We start from the raw sequence: 21,869 nt of genomic DNA, 5'->3' as shown, positions 1-21,869 counted from the left end.
TGGGGATATCCTTAGTTTTGCTGTGACCTCTTTGAGATGACTAGCTGTAGGTTTTATATCCTGTGATACATTGAGGGAATGTGTCCTTTCTCCCTAAGGGGGATCCCCCCACTCCCTGTGAGGCTAGTGAGGTGAGCCTGTTCCGCAACACCCTCCCTAGGGGTCAAGGCAAGTGGGACCTGACCAGGACCAGAGACTCCCCCTTAGGAGATAAGGACTCCCGTTCTTGTGAGGAACTCCCTAAGTCAATTCAATTAATGGCACACATGGGACTATATAACATATTAAATACTTCCAAGTACAGAGACTTGACTGAAGAGAAAGTTAAAATGTGCTATCATCAGGAAGAAAGAGAGGTTGTCACTTTAAATGGAAATCAGCAATCCACTGTGACGAGTAGGTTAAAGGAGGAGTGTGCATCAAATGAGAGAAGAAGGAGAGAGGAGCGCATACTAAAGCTGGGGTGGTCCCCTGATAGCGTAACACCAGCAGAAGGCAGAGCCACAGGGGAACATGGAGCCCGAAAAATCCCTAGTTACCTGGGACCAGCAAAGTAAATGCTGGAAGCTGCCTTGTGGAAAAGACGGAAAGCAGAGATGACTGGAGTCAGAGATTTGGTAGAGGCGTGACCACAAGTTCGTTGTGGTGGGCAAGCTTCCTGTGCAACAATGCAAACACCACCCTGGGGAAGCCAGAGCAAACAGCACGGCTCCCCGTCGAGATACCAAGAGAGAGAGAGCGAGAGTCGTATAGCGATGACAACGGACAAAACAAGCAAAATGTGAGACAGAGAATAGGAGAAAATCTGAGGCCAGTAAGAATCCTGCAGACATTCCCAAACACTACGGAAGGTAACGGGGAACCCAAGAGGAACAGGAGACCAAAAGGGGCTAATTATATGTTCCTAGAAACTCATCCAAAGAGAAGCTATAAAAGCTGGGAACTAAAGTTAACAAACTTAAACTGCCTTAATGAAAGAAAGAGAATAATAAATGTCCCTGGGAGAGCAATCAATAGAATTGGAATACTAGGAGAAATTTGTCTCAGTAGAAATGAGAAAGCTTGGAAGAAAAGTTAAGCAACTTGAACTGACTTAATGAAAGAAATACAATAATAAACGTACTTGAGATGGAGATCAATTGAATTTGAATAATAGGAGAAACTCATCTCAGTAGAAGTGAGAAAGGATTGGCAGTAAACTTGATGAACTTGAACTGCTGCCTTAATTTAAGATAAAGAATAATGGATGCCCCTGAGAGGGAGATCAACAGAATTGGAGTACCAGTAGAAACTCGCCTTAGTGGAAGTGTGAAAAGCTGGGAACCAACAGTAACGGGAGTGAACTGTCTTAATGAAAGAAAGCAAATAATAGACATCCCTGAGAGGGAGATTAATTAGGCAATAAGCCCCAAACAGGGGTGCATTACCACTTCAGGTAATGCCCTGGGGCCCATAGTTACAACGAATGCCCCGGGGCATTACCTGAAGTGGTAATGCCCCCCCTGCGAGGGGCTTATTGCTTAATTAATGTAGTCCCTTCTCCCTTTCCATGGCGGCCATTCAAAACATAGGAATAAAGTCAACAAAAAGAATGGCCACCATGGAAAGGAGTGAAGGGACTACATGTAGTCCCTTCTTCCTTTCCATGATGGCCTGTCGCAGATCGGGAAGAGGACGTGCTGCGGACAGAAGTGTTCCCAGCAAGTCAGCTCCTGAAATGGACCGAAAAGAAGGTAATTGGGAGTGGATGGGTGGGGAGGGAATTCTGTGGATGGGTGATGGGGTAGGGAAAGACTTACTATTTGTATTTTATTTATTTATATAGCTACCAGGCTCAAGGGCAACCGGGCGCATTATTTAGTTACAGTTAGGTTACAGGCATGGTATAAATAAAGCATTAGTATAGATTATACATATATACAAATTATACAACATGTAATTACAGGCATGGTAAAATAAGGCATTTGAATGAGATATACATAAATAGGCCATTTATACAAGAAATATATAATGGGAAAGAGCAGGTAATGCCAGTGATCAGTGACACGGTTGTAGAGACCCTAGACGTTGTGAGCTAGGAGTCATAGCAAGTCCTGGGCAGACAACCAGGCTGAAGCCTTGCGCTTGAAGGCCGGGAACGAAGTTTCTGCTCTTAGTGGATTAGGTGGCGAATTCCACAGCGTGGCTGCTAGGACTGGGAAGCTGCGTCCACCAGATCTTTGCAAGTTAAAGCGTGGGACAGAGAGACAGTTGGTTTGAGCACTTCTGAGAGGTCTCGCAGTGGTGTGTAGTGCGGATCTACTGGCTAAGAAGCTGGGGGCTTGATTGGCGAGGCTTTTGTGTGTGAGAGCGAGTGCTTTGAGGGAGACTCTTTGGGAGACTGAGAGCCAGCGAAGGCTTCGTTTGGAATCAGAAATGTAGAGGTTCCTGGGAATATTCTCCGGCGAGGGGAGATGGCTGCCGCCAGCCCTGAGGAGGCTCAGCGCGGCGCGATTTACATCTGGTAACGCCCACATTCTGAGCCTCCTCATTGGCTGGAAGGCCACCCCCCCCCCTGCCGGGTACTAATAAGACGAAGATACCACTACCCTGGTAAAGAGAACCCCGGGCAAGAGTTAAAGAGAGCAACATAAGAGAGAAAGAATATGATAAACTGAAAGCCTCTGTGATAAATAAACTACAAGACAAAACAGGTCAGGAAGGACTGAATTATAAGTCTCCAGGAAACCATAAAAATCCGGGAAAATATACTTCGCCAGTTTATGCAAATCCCATTGAGATTGATCCAATGATTCGACAAGAGTCAAGGAAAGTCCTTTCTAAAGAGGAAAGTGCAGTCCAGAATATCATTAGTTTGCTACACATCCTTTAAGAAAAGTCATGAAAGGCTATCTGACAATTGCATATTAACAAGAAACCTAAAGACTAAGACGACACGTGCATGAAGCACCAATCAACCGAAGGGAGTCATTGTCCTGACCTTAGTTTGTTAAGTTAGTGGAAGGGCCATTTAGTATTATATTTTGGACAGCAGACATATTCCTTTTAGACATTCACAGAGGACTGACGGGCACCTTCGTTATTAATTCAGGTAGGGAATACCCCACAGCCATAGGGATAGTTAGGCTTTCATATTATTATTTAATAAATACACCTTGCAAATATCCTCCGAGAGTCTTCGCCCTTCGATCCGCCACAATCCCTAGAAGTAAACAGGGGCACTAGGATACTGGTTAAGCCAAGTTAATTATTAACATTGTTTGACTATGCTATTTGTAATGCTCATTTATTATCACCAGATGAGATACGATATGCATAAAGGCAAGAGAAATATCTGAGAGCATACTTCGTGAGCTTCCATTTATAAAGTATAAAGTGGAACCATATCGCACACGTAAATTATGGCTTTTTGCTGATATAACTGTGAGGGAGATTTGAGGACGTACAATCCTAATATCATGTATACAAGGTTAATAATAATTGGTACCGAGATGTTGTAGGAGGTTGGCCAACAAACATGTAAATCTGTCAGGTGCTCAGGGATAGTAGGTTATTTTGCCATATTGCACAGAGAACAAACTCTGTACAGATTCTTGTGTCAGGTGTAGCACCATTCTTTACTGCAAAACCTACCAAAGCCTCAGGCAAGCATTTTGCCCACCTTGTGGGATGGAGAATAGGCTCTCCCAAATGGGGTATGATGTGAATCATGAGCCGCTGCGTGTCATGCTCTGCCTGCCGATTGTTGCTACCCTGTTTCTGCATTATCATCAGGGACCAGCTCTGGCTTCAGCTACCCAGCCCCTTCTTTCAGCAGCAGCTCAGGGAGAACACACCACTTACTGCCACCACCCACATTTACAAGCTCCATTGGGCATAATTATTTTGGCCCCTTTGTGCCCCTCCAATAATTAATGTCAAGTGACCAAAACCCAGCCCTTCAATAAATTACATCGGAAGAGCTTTGCACATAGGTTTTGTACTTTTCTCCTGGTGCCTAGCAACCATTGTCTTTCAAAGCTGTGAAAACATTTAATAATTCATGTTATTCCAGGTGTGCGAATCATTCATTTATATTGCCAATTTTAATTCCGGAAAGGGTCAGTTGTTTTGATATAATCCACATAGTAATCCCATCCAGTCCTGTCTCTGAATCGCTTCTTCCCCATAGCAGCGATATCCATTCAGGTGAATCCAATGTACCAATGGGTGGGGGCGGTGCCCTTTACAAACTGCCCTTGAAACACTGATTTGGTATCATCTTACTGATGCAGAACTCAGGTTCCCTGCTCAAGTATCAGCCTCCCCACTCGCCCCTCACAGACCCAACAGTGAAAGAGGGCATTTAGAATGTGTTCTACTCTGAAGCCGCTATAGGAGGGAAAGCAACTTGCTATGAGTGGGTTAAGAGAGTGTCTCAATACCCTGTCTGTTTCCATGCAGAAGGTGGCTGAATTCTACCACCCACTCCATAGAGTAAATACTCACGTAGAACACACTGGCCAGTACTGGGAGAAGGAGCCCATCCAGGGCAGCATCCGCTTCCCGCTCCAATAGGGGAATGACACATGTGGGGTCCCATCCGGTGCCTGGAAAAAAAAAGTATAAAAGAGATCCATCGTTGCAGGAGAAATAAGCATACTGTGCAATAGTATCATTTCATAAGCAAAATGTACACCTTTCTTAAATATTTTCTAAAGTGACTCTGAAGCATACGCCTTATCTTACAAACCTTTGTTTTTTTGTGTAAAAAAAAAAAAAAAAGTTAAGTTCATTTAATGGATTTAAAGAGCAAAAAGCATGGCACCAACTTCTAGGTAATAACTACTCATCAATAACTCAGCGGCATTAACGCTTTCATTTTAGAAAAGAGATTTCACATATTTCTGGGAGTCAGTGAAGTCAGTCCAATGTTTTCATCCAAAGCATATGTTTATACACCTGCCAGAGAGGGATTTAAATAACAGCTTTTTACATGTCAGCATCGTGATCAGGGCAAAGGTGTCACATGTCTATTATGTATGGAGTCACCGAAATTAGTAGTAAAGGACTAAAATGTAAAGTTATTGAAGTTACACTGAAATCTCACTCATCTGCACTGAGATAGTTTCCCTCATTGAAGGGACATTCTTTCTTTCTTTTGTGGATTTGAAACTATGGACATCTAACGGTCTCTATAAACAAGATATTTTCTAAATTCAGGGAGCGTCATTTGTCATCCCCCTCTCAATAAGACTACATTCCTTTATTAAAACAAAAACCTGGTCTGCATTTTGGAGAACCATTGTTTTTCCTCTCTTTCTAGGAGTGACGACTCTGCCTTCAGAGAAAGACTTTCATAAGGATGTACTTGTTATTTTCTCCCTTAATGAGAATTCTACATACCATTTCCCAGGAAAACACTGGAACCAATCCTACTAGAAAATATGTTCTTAATACTCATGTAGTTTTCCTTCCTGGATGATTATTGTATCCTCTACTCTTGAAGAAGGAACTGTTTATCTATTCACTTCAAATGAAAATTGACAGGATGGTTGCCTATGACTCTCTGAGGGAACGGATTGAGATTAGAATAGAATATTTGTTTACAGTAGAACACACATTCTGCAATTATCCATGAGCTTCAAGAAAGAAAAGTTCCTACAGTGGCATATTAGCAAACATTAGGCATAGCCAGCATAAAATGTGTTTTTTTGTCAAACAAATAATGGGCTCATTGAAAGATCACACAGAGTATTTCATAGGCTGCTAGCTCCAAAATGACATCTGGCACCCGTCCATGCCATATAATTTGAAATAAATGTATAGCAATTTATAACTTGAGGAACATGCACAGGAAAAGAGATTGCTGAATTAACTTGTCCACAACTAAATTAATTGTTTTTATAAAAAGAAACCTAGAATTAATGTGGAGAAAAACGGTTTTAATAGGTGATTATTGTAGAAATAATGAGAGGTAATTAGTCTCTCTCACCGCTTTGGAGCTTCTTCAGAACCTTCAGGGCCTGCATGTTTATTCATCTGAGTTATAGATTGATTCTTGTGCTCATTTAGAACTTTTGTTTTGATGCATGTTCTAGTTTCTTAAAATGTTGCCTAGGTCAAAACGAAAATCTTTAAAAATAAATGTTTGAAGAGGTTCTGTAGTTAATTGCCTTCTTGTAATCTGTTTGCACCTAATGTTAATGTTAATGTTAAAGGATATTTGTACCGCGCACTATCACCACCGGAGTGGTTCCCTGGAGCTCTGGTGGTTCTGAAAAAAAGAGAGCGGTGGGGGGGGGGGAGTTAGTGGGGATTAGCTGGAGAAGTACAAGAGAGCAGTGATGTGCTGTTGGCGGCCTCAGACTGGAATTCCGTTGGCTGGGTTTGGGGTGTTATACTGTCGGAAGACGTTGTGTGCTGTTGTGCGGGTCTATGTGTGCTTTGTTTTGTTGTTGCAGTGTAGTGAAGTTTGTGCTATTGTTGTGTTGGAAGTTTGTGGTTGTGATTGGTTAGAATTTGAGAGGTGTATGGAGAGGGTGAAGTTGTTAGTGGGTTGGTTAATTGGCTGCCTACGTGGCCTATGTTTTTTAGAGGTGGGCAGGCATTTGTGCATCCCTTGCATCTACAGGGATAACAAATAAAATCAAAATGTAGCTTTGTTAATTTATAGTCTTCGCTGGTTGTTTTATTTCATTGGAGTGTACTACACATAAAAATGTGTTAGTTATGTAGACATGCTATGTTGGTGGTCCACTTTAGTTCATACATGTGTGCTTACTGTGGATATACTGGTGTATGTTGGGCTAAATTATCATGAGGATGGGCCTCATTATGTGTTTGCCGGTCCGGAAACAAAGGTACCAGTAAGCTTGCCAGTACTGTTGTTTCTGGACTGGCAAACTACAAGTTCTGCGAGCGGATGCCTTTCAGCCCACCAGGTCTGACCTGGCGAGCAGAACGGCACCTGCTCGCAGACCTTGACGGATGCACCGGCACACTTCATGAATGATGCCGGTGCATCCGTCCTCCACATTCCCATTGAGTCCAATGGGACTCAAATGGGAATGGGGGGTAATATTTTCCCGTGCTCGGGAATGAGCAATTAGAGATTCCCCGGGGCTGTAATGCCCTGGTAATTGCCCATTCCCGGGCACCGGAAAACTCATGACTCCGGCGGCAGCCATGCCAGTATTTACCAGCACTTCTACCACCAACCTAGTAATGACCCCCAATGTCTTTTACAGCGGCAATACTTGAAACTATTGGTCACAGCCAGCATGAAAATGGTTGCTTACAGTAGCAATAATTGATATTTTGGGCCCAGAAAGCATGACAATGTGTTCTTAAAGTGCAAATATTGGCATATATTGGGTAGAGCCAGCATGTAAATGTGTACCTAGAGTGGTCATACTTTCACTCCCTTGCAACAGGGCAGCAAGCACGAAACTGTGTTCATGGAGTGCCATTCTAGCATCTCTCTGACACAGTTAGGATGGAAAAGTGTTTTAAGCAGTGGCATGCTGGCATTTATTGGTCATAGCCAGTATAAAAGATGTGTATACAGTGGCAATACTGGCATACATTGGGCAAAACATAATGCAATTAAGGCTGGTATATACTGTTAGTGACTCACAATGTGAAAATGTGTTTTGCAGAGCAATGTTGGCATATATTGTTGAGAGAGGCCTGAAGGTTTTCTTTGGAAGTTTGCAAGAACATACATTCCAATTTGCTACTGTGTACTGTTGGTGCCCTGGCATCTATTGGAGATGTCCATGTGTTCCCCTATAATTTCGATGGTAAATTGTATGTCTTTTGTTACCCATTTCTTTCTGACATTTGTACTGTCAAATGCACAATTTGAACACATTACTTTCAAAGATTTCTTGGGATAGGTGCCCCACAGACGTCCATAATGGTGCGCACTGCACCCTTTCACTCAGGCCTATTTCATGAAACTATTTTCACCTCTCAACTTGGAAAATGGACCAGCTGCTGAGAGATGCTGTGGAAATACTTAGAAACTAAGATAACCTTGCATCGCTGAACAAGAAGTAGAAGATCAGCCTGTGAGTGAACAAGAATGTCTAGCCTACAGCCTGAAAATGAAGGAGCATCTACATGAGAGAAAACTCTTCTCGTGAAAAATAAAGACAACCATTGAGATACATTGACATGAATGATTTAGTGATGCCACTCTATCACAGACAGCAGGGCAGGAAGTGATGAGACAATCCCTGCCAAACCCATATGGCTCATGAAGCGGGTTAACATTTTGACACACTATCTGAACAAAGCAGAAAATGTATTAATCTTGGAGGAGTTCCTAAATGTTTTGTGATATCACATACAGGGCCCAGGGCTGCTTCTCGAGCAAAGGTTTTAAAATCAGCAAGGGGATTTACTGTGGTCCTAACATATAAGATGAGGAAGGAAATGTGAACCAGGCAGCCTATAAGGGCATTTCTACAAGCCACCTTAAACTAATATTAGTTATCCCCATTGGTTTTCTTGCTAAAGAAGGAGGTGGATGACTATAGACTGAAGACCATTTGTCCTGCCCAGAAGGGAACTCAGCATATCACCATTTAGGTAGGTCTGTACAGTGTCATAGGGATCTTTTGAATTGGCAGTGCTCAAAGTAAGATGGTAGGGACCTTGGGTAGTGCTTGGTAAAGCAGATATCAAATTAGCATTCAGGTTGTTTCCAGTTCATCCAGCGAGCTGCCCAGTAGTGGGCTTCACTAGCAAAATAACATACTGTTATAACCACTGTATCCAATGTTATTGTTATAGTTTCTCTGTAGAGGTTGAGCATTTATAATAGCGTGTTGGAATGGCATTGCAAAATTGAAAGTGGCCGGGCAAGGGTCATACGTTACAGGGCTATTTCATATTAGTGAGAACAGCTGGCAAATAGGCCTGGTCTAGGATGAAGTAAACATTTGGATTGCTTGAAAGCTGGTAGTGCTTTTAGCGCATGACAGGTGTGAAGGGAGCACCTGTGTTTTTCATTTTATAAGAATAAAGCTAGACATGATGAAAGAGCCGTAAAGGCTACCAATGGACAAACTAACAGCTTTATGTCAGACCTGGTGGGGGTCTGGTAACAAGACAAATTCCATCGAGAGGGTAAGACCTTTCTCCCAAACTCTAGGTGCAGTAGGCAGAACCTACTCGCTACACCCCAGATTTAGTTGAAAGGTTGGGAGGTATCTCTGCATGGCTGCAAGGAAGAGACAGCAATGGTTCATAAACCGGAGACCAGCATAGGTTACCTGTGATGTGCACCCCTCTATACATATTAACTGCAGGATGGTGCACCAGCCTGGCACACCTAAAAATAGCGATGACAAACTATGCAGAAAAGCAGCCACTGTGCAGTGACCAGCCACACATTTGAGCCGAGTGCCAAAAACAACCAGCAATCCAAACAACAATCCAGGTCAAAATTCATGATGAATGCAATAGGACCAGTGTCTTTGATCCATAAGCAGTCCAAAAGCAATCCGTGATCACAAGGCAGTCCAAACAATCAATCAGTCCATAAGGTATGCAACAGGGTCAGAGTCTGTAATCCAAAGCAGTCCTAATACACAATCCAAGAAAACCAGATTCCAGAGGGGGTAGCAGGGTTTGAGAGAGCGGCAACAGGTGGAGTGAGGACCAGAAGTGGACATGTGAGGAAAACAAATAAGCTGTTAGCAGCTAGACAACACTGAAGCCATTGAGAATCAGTGATCAGCGCGTCAGTGCTCCGTTTCAAGTTCCTGGTGGTGACGTCGGCACTGAAGATCCCTTAAGTGCCACGGGAGCCTCCAGTTATGTGATACTTGCTGGCGCTGAACCCCCTTTTCCTCCACAACACAGGGTTTGTGACACCTTTAGGCAAGTGGAGGGAGTATGTAGTAAAAAGGATGCACTGCAGCTGTTGAATTCTTCATAGGGAAACTAACTTTTCCATCCGAGTCAACCCCTGAACATACTCTTCCCTTTAAAGCTTTCATGGTCTACAATGTGGTTAATGCATAAATAGTATCACATTCCGAAGTTGATTAAATGGTTAAAAGAAGACATGAGGATGTGCGACCAACTCTCAGTGCACTTGAACAGGTTATCCCTATGGATAGGCAGAAGAACAGACAGCATAGCTGTGGAACATTATATAGCTGTATCTATGAGTGCATGATTAATTGTAATCTAGGAAAATGTTAGTGTGCCATGAGTTAGCCGAAATGTTGCATTAAGATTGAATTGGCTTTGAACATTATATTTTGTAACTGTTCCCCACAGGGCTGGACCAAATTGGGAAATTCCGTTCCGTCAGCCCGGAAGCAAAATTTGTAAGATTTCAATCTGTTTCACCTCAATCTGTCATTCTGCCACCCCTGCATATCGAAAAGAGCGGTGTGAAGTTTTTCATGTTGGGGATGGATTGCAATAAAATATATGGGAGTGTTTTAACTGTTGCAAACATGTATATAATGTGTCAGCTTATGTGGTTCGGTGAGACTTGGGTTAGTTTGGCTCGACAGGGTCATCTAGCTGCTCCCTGGATGATTGTACAATAAACTTGCTTTATGTACAACAGTGCACTCGCTTCTTAAGTGGTGGGCCTGCCTTGGGTTAAGGTGATTAGTGGCCCACTCCTACAATATCAATGGTTGCTTTAAAAAAACATTTACACAACCTACTTGACACATGGCATGATTTGAATTATTGCTGCTGAGTGGACTAGCAGTACGGTGGCAAGAAGCTTATAAGTTTCCCAGATTCTGATCCAATTTCTTTCAATTGAGGTCTCGAGGTGGAGACGGTCTATTAGTTCAGGAGGATCGAGCACAGTTAGCTGTATTTTTATGTGATTTTATTTTATTGTTTAGAGCGCAAACATAGCTGGGGAGCAGCAGAGAGCTGCATGGGGAATCGTGTTATGAAATGTATGCTGGATCTCATTGTTTTGCACCCAGACAATTATAAAAACTCTTTCAGAATGAAAGCTAGATCTCAGGCTGCAGCGGCCAGACTGGAGGATGAAAATAAAGTAGGTAGGGCTCTCGCATGAAACCTCTAGTTAGTGTTTTGCTCGCTCTCTGACAAATCACTGCATGGAATCCATACTTGCCAACACTACAGATATAAACAGTAGGCTGCTACCACCTACAGATTCCAGTACCTACTGCTTTTTCGTAAATGCCAGGCTAACTCAGAAATGGTCATTCTCCAAACTCTTGTTTGAATTGTCTTTGGTCAATAGTGTACTGCCCACAGAGGCAGGGCAGCTTGTCCACATACAGGCTTCACTGTGGAGAGATTTGAAATATTTTGGAGCAATAAAGGACTTTTTGCCAGCAGATGCCTCTGTGAGAGGTGTCAGGAGGGCTCTGTAGCTAATAAAAAGTGTCCAGCCAGCTTATCCAACTGGCTTCCTTGGAGGCATATCCTTCATACTTGTCTTTATTTCAAGCAATGCCCCGATAGAGGGCAGCAGATTAATAAATGGTTGCAGCCTCCCATCCACCCTAATTCTGGGCCCTTGCTGAAGGGACCTGTTCACCTTCAGAGCTTCCTGAGCAGGACAAAATGCAGATGATAAATAATGTCCCAGCATCAACAAAGACCTTGCAATTACATGTGTAAAATATTTATTATGTTTCAAGTGCCTTTTAAATGTGTGAATGTTTAGGCAAGTGGCACTGTGATGCACATTTCCAACTGAAGGACTCCACAAAGCTCCAGTAACGTAGTAAAACTATGATTGCTTCCAAGACAATTAAAGTACCACAATAAAGCTCCCTTTTAAATATCAATTTATATACATGATGTCTACTAAATTGCTTGTGTAAAGGCTGAAGGGCGTATCTGTACTTCTGCCCTCTATATGGTTGTGACAGAGGCACACGGCACCTCAGCCAAGGCTATCAATTGGGTAACGTTTAGTGAGCAGCCAGGCTGAAGCTCTCAGGAGGTGATGCAGGCAGGTTCTTAAGTACAGTGTTTCCCCAACACCCTCACAAAGGAATGTCCACACACTATGTTAGGTGACAACACAGCTTCTTCATATAAAATAAGTTTGCTAACAATATGTACACATAAATAATAACACTTTGTACTCAGGCAGTTCTATTCAAAGAATAGTAAATATAGACACGCTATGTGGTACCACACAATACTTAAATTCAGTGATAAATGCACTAACTGGAGACAGTTTTAAATAGGCATGTGAATTCTTAAGTGAGGTGTAACAGCATAGATTTGGGAGGAAAAGCAGGGTAGTTATGACCAGTGGCGAAATGCTTTCTTTAGACTAGATGCACAATTCTGTGTGAGGATCTTCACACATGCGCAACCTGTAAAGGAAAAGTTAGGGCGGAACTTATCTTGTCTTTTACAGCCCAGTCCATATATTTTCAATAACCCTCTAATTTCATCTTAAAGGTTCTACCACCCTAAAAGTACCTAAGAGGCCACAGGAGAACAGGATCCAAGACAAAGCTGGGACCCCTGGATAACTCCTGAGGCTAGAAGATGCTCTTCCTCGTCACAGTACCTTTGGTGCCTTGGCAGGTGAAGTGGCAGAGTTTCTCGATTTCACTTTATGATTCCTTTGAGGATTGACCCCCCCCCTTGGAATAAGTAGCCAGTGGGATTTTGAGTCCAAAAAGAAAAATAGAACCTATGTATTTCTGAAGTGCAGTACTTTTGCTCTTCACGGTGCTCTCCGTTGGTCGATGATTTCTCCGACAATAGAAGTCCTGGGAAGATGAAACTTTGTGGGCTCCTTAAAGGCTTGGCAGATGAGAGTAAGACCCAGAGGGACCTTCGATGACTTCTGGCTGCGACAGGTGTATTGGTCACTTTTTCTTTCGGGTTTTGGAATATCGTGGTTTTCCACCTTTCGTTTCTTTGGTGCTGCAGCCGCAGCACAGACCTCTGGATGGCTTCTGGTGACCTGGACTGGACCACTGGAGTGGACCATGGACCCTCACCAAGTCTCGACCCTCGGGAGTTCTTCATTGGATTTTGGGGACAGGAAACCCATCGGCAGACTCTGCACTCAGCGACCCTGGAACTTCTCCAGCAGGAAAAAGTGGTCAGGGATGACAGCAAGATTGTCCCTTGAAGTATTTTTCAGCAGTCTGGACCTTTTGCAGTTCAGAGTGTCAAGCAGCACTGTGCCAAGGTACCCGCTCTTCTGGGCAATACACTGCAACGGCCTTCCAGCGGTCAGGAACACTCCTCTGGACCTTGGATGGCACCAATGGACTTCTTCTACTAGAGATGTCCAGGCACTCTTCTTCTGGATTCATGAAGACCCTTTCTCCGGGTGGCAGGCACACAGAACTGGCTTCCAAGATACTTCTGATGAAGAGCAGCAGGTTGCATGATGGTCCGTCATAGCTCAGGGAGAGTTCCCCTAAACTGATCCTCTCTGGATTTGTCCTTGGAAGAACACAACAGCTTTCGGATTACATGAAGAAATTGCACCAGCAGACTTCTCCTCCAATTGGGCTTCAAGGAATAGCTTCTTTTTGCTTGAGCTTTGACTTATGCTTCTGAACAAATTTGTGAGTGAGAGGTCCCCTGTTATATACATTTGGTCCCCATTTGATCAGGCTGAGCCAGTGTAAGGAAGGAAGGGGCGAATTAGCCCCCCATACATTCTATGCAAAATAAACCGCTTGCACTTGCACTAGTGGGGGAAGCCTCCATCGCCCTTCTGCTGCCAGGAGGAATAAGGCCTTGGCAGAATCAGAGGTGGAGCTATTGCTAGACACACTCAAACTCCATTTTGTGTGTCCCAGACTCCATCTTTGGACTAGGCTGCAACTCTGCACTACAAAGTCTCCTCTCCACTCAGTAGCGCCGCGCACAGCGAGCACCAACCACCCCCACCTTTTCTGCGCAGCCCAAGTCCCTTTCTCACGGATGCACTGAAGCTAACTGTTACAATTAGAACTATGTATCTTATCATTCGTCCTCTGAGATCACTGTCCTGTGTGTGAACCAGTCTGAACCATGACTTGTAGCTCATCCATCTACACAAACCTGCTGCTGCACCCCTCACCCTCGCTGTTGGAAAATGACTGCTTGTGTAACCCTGTGCCCTCCTAAGGTATTCTTTTGATGTAACAGAAGGGTGCTGCCACTGAGCTGACGACCCCTGAGTGCCCTCAATAAACCCAGATCCCTGTCACGGTATATCCTGTGTGTACCTAACATGTGTCAATCCACTCCCCACCTTGCCCTGATTGCCAGACCAGCCCAGTCCCCAGGTTATCGCAGAGGGCAAGACCCCCGTACCCCTCACCTTATGAATGACCCAATGTACGACAATACTATTCTGTGTGTGTGATTTACAGGTTGCTAAGATTTATTCAAAGGTATATTGGTGCTCATTGTTTATTGCATGTCTAGAATAAGTGTATAGATTAGCTAGTAAGGTCCAGCCGCTTCTTCGACCTGGCCTAACCTTCACCTCGCATGGACCGGCCCAGCTGAACCACGTGATGTCCAACCTCCCGCCAAGTCATCTGCCAATCCCGTGGAGCCGGCCCATAAAGAACTATATGTGCACCTCCCTTCTAAGCAATGATACTGTAACTTGTGGACTGTATAGAAATCATCACTGATGACACTGTAACCCTTTAAAACATATTGTAATTGTATTGTTTGCCAGAGCGCTCTCGAGGCAGCAGAGTTCTCTGGGTGCTGAATATCTTATAAATCTTTGACAAACTCGCAGTCAGCTCTTGTGGTCTCATTCCCTACTGGGATGTGTCCTTCACTCTGAGTTTTATTAGTATTGTGGGGAGTGAGTACTTTCACTTGGTGACCCCGGGACGTGATCGAGGGTGCACCGAGAGAAACCCCTGTGCCGTGCAGCGAGATCTGGGATGCCCCCCCCAAAACCATCACCTTCTGCGGCTGACCAGTGTGCGCCCAAAGGGTCCCCGCATTGCGAATACCCGACTGCTCGCTAAGGCGGGTCACGGCTTGGTTGGGGTACGGCCCCCATTGTGGTTAGACCATGAACGGAGGCTTTCAGATCACCCCGGACATGTGAGTACTGGTTGCGAGAACCTCAAAGAAGGGGAATATAATTGGTGTAAGGATAGTAATAAGAAAATAGTGGGGAGTCAGATTTAGGGCCTAGGGACTTTTCTTTATATGGCCATTAGGTTCTGAATACAGAGGTAACAGAATACGGGAAGAGTATGGGAACCTAGCTGCGAAGAGGGTAGAAGGCGGCGCCGTGTAGCATTGCCTCGACCAGTGCAGGAAATAAGTGGAAATACAAAACGTAGGAGTTTCATATATTGAGTAGAGTCGGGAGATATTAGTAAATTTAGTAAATTCTTTTTCTTGTAACTATAACTCATTTAGAAGGAAGCCCGAAGGGGGCAATGGAAGGGGGGTAAGGAGAATGAATGGGAGAACAGAATATGGATAAGCATGACTAGGATAGGGTAGGAGTATAACTAGCACCAGAGCAAGTATATGTTATATGTTAACTGTTGTTAAAGTCGAATTTGTTGGTCCATTAAAAAAGTATATGTAAGTTTGTCGGCTATGTAAGAAGTATTGAAAGTGTGTCCTTTGTCGTTCAATCAGAAGCAAGAAGGTGTAAGTAACAAGGTTTTTTGTGATATTATGCAGTGAGTGTTGAAGTATTGCCAGAGTAAACAGACATATTTTTTGTTCAATTGTATTTGTGACACACTACCCACACACGAGTAAAAACAGAGATAAACAGGGGAGCTATGGGGGGAGACACACCTTTAGCTCATATCTGTCAACACCTCCCCCTGTATAGCGAAAAAATACAAAAAATACCATGAACAATGGATCACGGAAATAAAGGCAAAGGGGTCGTCCCAAGTGTGGCCAGAACGAGGGTAATTTGACAAAAGAGTGTTAGATCTTGTGACAACCCACCTGCCAGCAAAGTATCGAAGTAAACAGCTCCAAAATACACGTGAAATATTAGATCTCTGGAGGATGTTTGTGGATGCAACCCCTGGTAATGATGTAATGAAAGAGGTATCACGTTAAGCGGCATCAGCCCAAACAGCAGAGGGGGGAGTAACAACAGAAGAAAAAGTAGTAAAAGCGGTGGACAACGACCTCACTAGACTATACCCATTATTAACTAGGCCCGCTGTGGGGTACAGTGACCCATCTTATTTGCCCGAACCAAGTGCCCCTTTAACCCCCACAGCCACAGCCCCGCCTCTTTATGATCCCTGAGTGCTGCGCGGACCTACGAGTGCTCCTCCAGTGACCTTGGCACGTCTCACTGGGGATTTGGAAAGACAGCTTGCCTCCACACAGATGGCATTAACACGATTATGAGCATTAAGTGACAGAGGACAAATGTTACCTGGGGTAGAGGAGGCACCATCAAGCATATCGGGGGGGCCAACACCTTCACCGCTACCACGGGGGAATTTACCAACAGGGCCTGAACATGAGTGGAAGTCAGGAGAGTTTTCTTCCATCTCAATGACACCCCCATAAAAATTGTGAGGGCAGAAAGAGGAGGAAGCCAGGGGAGAAACAAGGAAGTGGGGACTCAGATAGGGAAATAGACGAGGTGTGGAGTGATTTAGATGAGTACAAAGAGGGGGCAGCAGTGGCAGGAGTATATCTACAACTACGAGAGGACCCAGAGGGTGGGGTAGTAAGGGAAAGATGGCAGGGAAGGTTGAGGAGTAGGTTGGGAAACATGTCATTGGGCAAAGCTAAAGGAGTAAAACTAAGTAAAAATAGGAGGCAAAGCAAGACTACAAATGCCTCTCATCCACAAGGGAGAAGGGAGACCCCATTACATACCATGGGCACAGATGGACAAAAATAACTTGTTGAAGGTACTTCCCCCCACTTTCGGGAGGGGCAGGAAAGTGAATACATGCATTCGAAAAGAACACAGCAGGAGTGCCTTTGGCCATAGGGGATGTAAAAAGCTTATTAGTGTCTGCAGTGAGAGACCAAGCAGACGGGGTGTTGATGAAGGCCGGTTTCCCGGGAGTAGCAATAAATTGTGACCGCCATGATGGGTCAGCCTTTAACAACCTGCGAGCACAAGTGTGGGATGCACTGCGGAGAACCTTCCCTGACACCCCCGATTTCCATTTGGTAATGCAATGTACCATGGGTGAGGAGGAGGAGGCTGCGCGATTCATTCTTCGGGTGCAGGACTTGTGGAGATCAGAAATGGACCACCTCCTTTTTATACTTTATCATCAAAAGAGGCCTCCCAAAGGAGGTACAGAAGCCCTTGGATAAAATAGCTGGGATAGAAGCCAAAGGCTGGCCTGAGATTCATAGCATTATAGTACATCATTGTAGGGGGATCAAAGAAAGAGAGAAAGAAATTGTACAGAGGAGGTTGGCTGACGAGGCAAAGCTTGTACACAATAAGTTGGTGAAGGTCGCTGCGTTTAACGCAGCCCTACCCACTGAAAGAGAGGGAGAAGGAGAGGAAGGGTCAGGGAGTACACTGGCAAGGATGGCAGCAACATGGTCTGCAAACCGACAGGAACAATGGGCTGGAGAGGAGCAGTATGAAGGACCCCAATGGCAGGGGCGCCCCACAAGAGGTCGAGGTGGGTACAGGGGACAGATAGGGGGATTTGGAGGTCATGGAAACAGGGTGTTTGGAGAACAGGGGATGTGAGGAGTGGGCCAAGGACCTTGCTGGAATTGTGGGAGGTGGGGACACTTTTCACGGGAATGTCTAGCACGACCTATGGGATATTATCAAGGGCCCCCTCCCATGGGAAATGAACAACAATAAGGCCACCCTCACCCAGGCAGCCCCTATCGATTGCCAATGGGTGGTAACGGACAACAAGAGCAAAATTATAATGACTACCCGCAAGGAGCACAACATATTCAGCACAGACCACGCACAACTGCAAGGCATGCAGCCCCAACCAGCGCGCCAGAATACGCTGGGGAACACCCACCCCAACATTTTCACAACAACTGCCAATGGCGCACCAGTGCCGTTTCACGGTATAGCAGTAGTTGGAGACAGCATTTTCTCTGTCCCAGGAACAAACACATACCCCGATTAGGACAGCCCACAGAAAGAACTTGCTTGTCCACTCCTATCAACTACCCTATGTGCAGAAGAGGAACCACTAGTGGGGGCGGATATAGGAAACAAACAGTTCATCTTTATGGTGGACCCTGGAGCAGATAAATTGTGCCTTATGTCAGGCCGGTTTCCCCTCGCAGGGAAAAATTTGGAAACACAGGGGTTGTAAACGTTACTTACACAAAAGATTTGGATATAGCAGTGGGAGGGAAAATGGTTCGGGTACCCCTACTGTACCATGAAGATTCACCCATAAATCTGCTGGGGAGGGACCTTCTTAGAAAGCTTAATATGACTGTCTCTTTTACAGAAAGGGGAATAGTGTGCTCCACTCCAGGGGTGTGTCCAGTGCGAGCAATGCTGATGATCAGTACTATGACAAACAAGGTTGCAGTAAGGGGGTGCCCACGGATGTTGACATGTTCATCTATGGGATACAGGTTCTAGCTAGAGTGGTACCAGAGATCACCTGGAAAGAATGGAGGGTGCCATCTGATTTTGTTTTCTGCCCTGTGATAAGCCTCAAGATTGTGGCTGGAACTGTCCTTTCAATTGACCTACAGGGGGTGCAAGTATCAGGAAAACGTATTGTGGCGATAGGACTGGACATGCATGGATGTGAGTGGAGAACAGTATTGTGCATAGACCGAAAGATAGCGCTGTGAGATTTGACAGATGAGGAGCTGCTCACTGACAACGACACTGACGGGGAAATAATTATTGAAATATGCATGCCATGTGACATAATGATCCAATTACAGAGAGATAAATAACCCCCTCATGGCCAGTGTAAGTGCACCGCCTTCCATATTTGATCAAGATATGAGTGAGATAGCACCAGGGTTATGGACAAAAGGGCCCCATGATGTAGGACTCTTGCAAGGTGTAACACCTATAAAAATGTAACTAAAACCAAGCGTTGTACCACCTAGAGTAAAACAATATCCACTGTCCTGAGTAGCAGAAGAGGGAATAAAAGAGACAATAAGTGCATTACTACAACAGTGTATAATTGTGTCATCAAATTCACCATGCAATACTGTGATGTATCCAATAAAAAAGGCAAGGGGCGGGGCGTGGAGGATGATACAGGATCTCCACCCACTTAATGATGTCATACAAAAAGAGTTCTCCTTAGTGCCAAACCCTGCATCCATTTTATGCAGCATCACAAAAAATGCCACGTGTTTCACAGTTGTGGATTTGAAGAATGCTTTCTTCTCAATACCACTCAACCCCAGTTGCCAATACTTGACAGCCTTCACCTTAGGGGGAAAAAGATATGAACATTGCAGGCTACCTCAAGGGTACTGTGAATGTCCCAGCATATTTAATAGAATTTTGCATGAAGACCTCGGCAATATTGATGTAAAAAGCACAATAATTCAGTATGTGGAGAATCTCCTTATCTGCAGCGAAAGTGAAGAGCAATGTAGAGCAGATTCAATAACACTACTGAACCTACTGGCAGCAAAAGGGTACAACGAGGATAAGGGTAAACTGCATTACTGCCTAGCAGAAGTATTGTACCTAGGACAGTTAATTTCAAAGGATGGTAAAAGAATTATACCAGACAGAGCAACAGTAATACGCCACACCATGATGCCTAAAACAGTCAAGGAAATGCAAAAGTTCCTTGGCATATGCAATTATTGCCGTGCATGGATACTAGACAATGCGGCGTACACAAGCCCCCTTCTCCAAGCGCTGAAAGAAGCACAAAAGAACAGCACCCCCATAAAATGGACACAAGATATGATTACACGATTCTATAAAATGAAAGATCTCATTACAAATGTACCCGTTTGAGCGACTCCATTATGATGAGGAGTTTTACCTATTCTCACATTGCGATGGTACACTAATGACAGCAGTACTCACACAAAAAACATTACTAGGTCACAAGCCATTAACATACTACAGCGGCACCTTAGATTCTGTAATTCAAGGACATTTCGAATGCAAACAGGCCCTTGCAGCCGCCGCTTTCGCAATAGAAAAAAGCACCACCATAGTGATGGGCTGCTCCGTCACCCTTTTTGTTGAACACTCTCTGTTTGCCATATTGGAAAGGTCAAAATCCACATTCACCACACAGAGAGCAACTGCATATGAAATAATAATATCCAGCCCAAACACACACGTTGTACGATGCAAAACTGTGAGCCCGGCCACATTCATTACAGAGCCCTGCATAGTGGAGGATATGCAAGCGCATGATTGTGCTACATATGAAGGGGAAGAAGAAGACATCCCTAAAGCAAGTGAAAATGCCCTAGAAGAAGGGGAATTATATTTTGTAGATGGGTCAGCGTCTATCGATTGCAAAACAGGAGAAAAGCATGTAAGGGCAGCTGTGGTAAGAAATGAAGGGGGAGAGTACGAAGTGATAGTGCAGAAGCGCCTCCCCTCACATTTCCCAGAACAAGCAGCAGAATTAATTGCATTAATTGAAGCATTGCAAAGGGTGTGCAGTGACGATATACTCTGACTCAGCATACGTGACAACGACGGTACATTTGGGCTTGTCACGATGGCGATGAAGGGGATTCAGGAGAGTGGATGGCTCCCCTGTACAACATGCAGCGCTATTGAATGACCTTATTGACACATTAGCAGAACCATCAGTAGTGGCCTTAGTGAAGTGCCAAGCACATACAAATAACACAGATGCAATCTCACTCGGAAACGCAGCAGCAGACGCTGCAGCAAAAGAAGCAGCATATTTTAACATCCGCCATCGTCAGAAAGTATAGTAAAAACATCAGCACCAGACGGCTAAGAAGAGGGGTACAGTTTTACACCCATACTTCAAATAATAGAGTTAAAGTGGTGCGCCCCAACCAATGAGCAAGAGTTATGGGAGAAATTTGGGTGCAAACAATCACCCACAGACTTAATTTGGCACCAGGAAAGGACAGGAAAAGTGGTGATGCCAGTTGAGTTATTACAGATAGCATTCCAACAGCTTCACTTTCCAGCACAAGTAACAAAACAGCATATTGCAGCAGACATCCAAGAAGAATGGTTCATACCCAATATGCAGGAAAATTTTATGAAATTAATAATAGAATGCACCACCTATCAAACATACAGTTCAGGGATGACACTCAGAACATTGCGAGGAACACTGCCATGCCGATCAGGACCATTTCGAGAGCTGCACATAGATTATGCCGATATGGGGAAAAGATGTAACGGAGCAAGGTACCTCATAGTGGTGGTGTTCCCCTTCTCACGTTGGGTGGAAGCAGAACCGTGTGTGCACCCCGATGCCAAGTGCATGGCCAAGTTTTTGGTAAAAGAGATATTCCTGAGGTGGGGGATATATGATGTGATCTGTTTAGACAATAGCACACACTTTGTAAATGACCTCTTCAAAGAAGTGACCACATTGTTAGGGGTAAAACAAACTTTTTTCGATTCATCACCCACAAGCTAACAGAATGGTAGAAAAAATAAACAGCCTCCTCAAGAGCAGATTGTCTAAATTATGTCACACCCTTCAAATAAACTGGGTATATTGCTTGCCTCTAGCACTGTTCCAACTCAGAACGTAGCAAAGTAAGAACCACCATTTGAGGCAGCACGAAATAGTAACAGGAAGGTGCATCCAAATCCCACTATGTCCAATAAGGAGAGCATCAGATGCGCACAGAGCTGCCACAGTACTAGGGAATGAGTTTAAGGAATACCTCACCCAATTGACAAGGGCTGTGCGGAGTATAGCAAACAAGTAGCACCTCCATTTACCCAAGAAAACTAAACTGATACCAAT

At 44.4% G+C, this 21,869-nt stretch overlaps 1 protein-coding gene across 10 annotated transcripts in view; it reads right to left on the bottom strand.

Annotated features, from left to right (window-relative positions):
• The window catches only part of VWCE (von Willebrand factor C and EGF domains), a 520,650-nt gene that overhangs the window by 379,732 nt on the left and 119,049 nt on the right, over positions 1-21,869 (bottom strand). For 9 of the 10 annotated variants that reach the window (XR_011279709.1, XR_011279708.1, XR_011279711.1 and 6 more), the window contains exon 2: positions 4,489-4,589. The exons of the other annotated variant lie outside the window; for it this stretch is intronic. Coding sequence is in view for 6 of the 9 variants with exons in the window: in XM_069623796.1 (XP_069479897.1) it covers positions 4,489-4,589 (101 nt within the window). In the remaining 3 variants the exon portion in view is untranslated. The remainder of the gene's footprint in view (positions 1-4,488; positions 4,590-21,869) is intronic. 10 annotated transcript variants of the gene reach the window in all.

This window comes from Ambystoma mexicanum, chromosome 11, assembly GCF_040938575.1.
Source record: "Ambystoma mexicanum isolate Mex_15411 chromosome 11, UKY_AmexF1_1, whole genome shotgun sequence".
NCBI lineage: Eukaryota > Metazoa > Chordata > Amphibia > Caudata > Ambystomatidae > Ambystoma > Ambystoma mexicanum.
The sequence above is the reverse complement of the archived record's forward strand: the minus strand, read 5'-3'. Positions and strand labels throughout refer to the sequence as shown.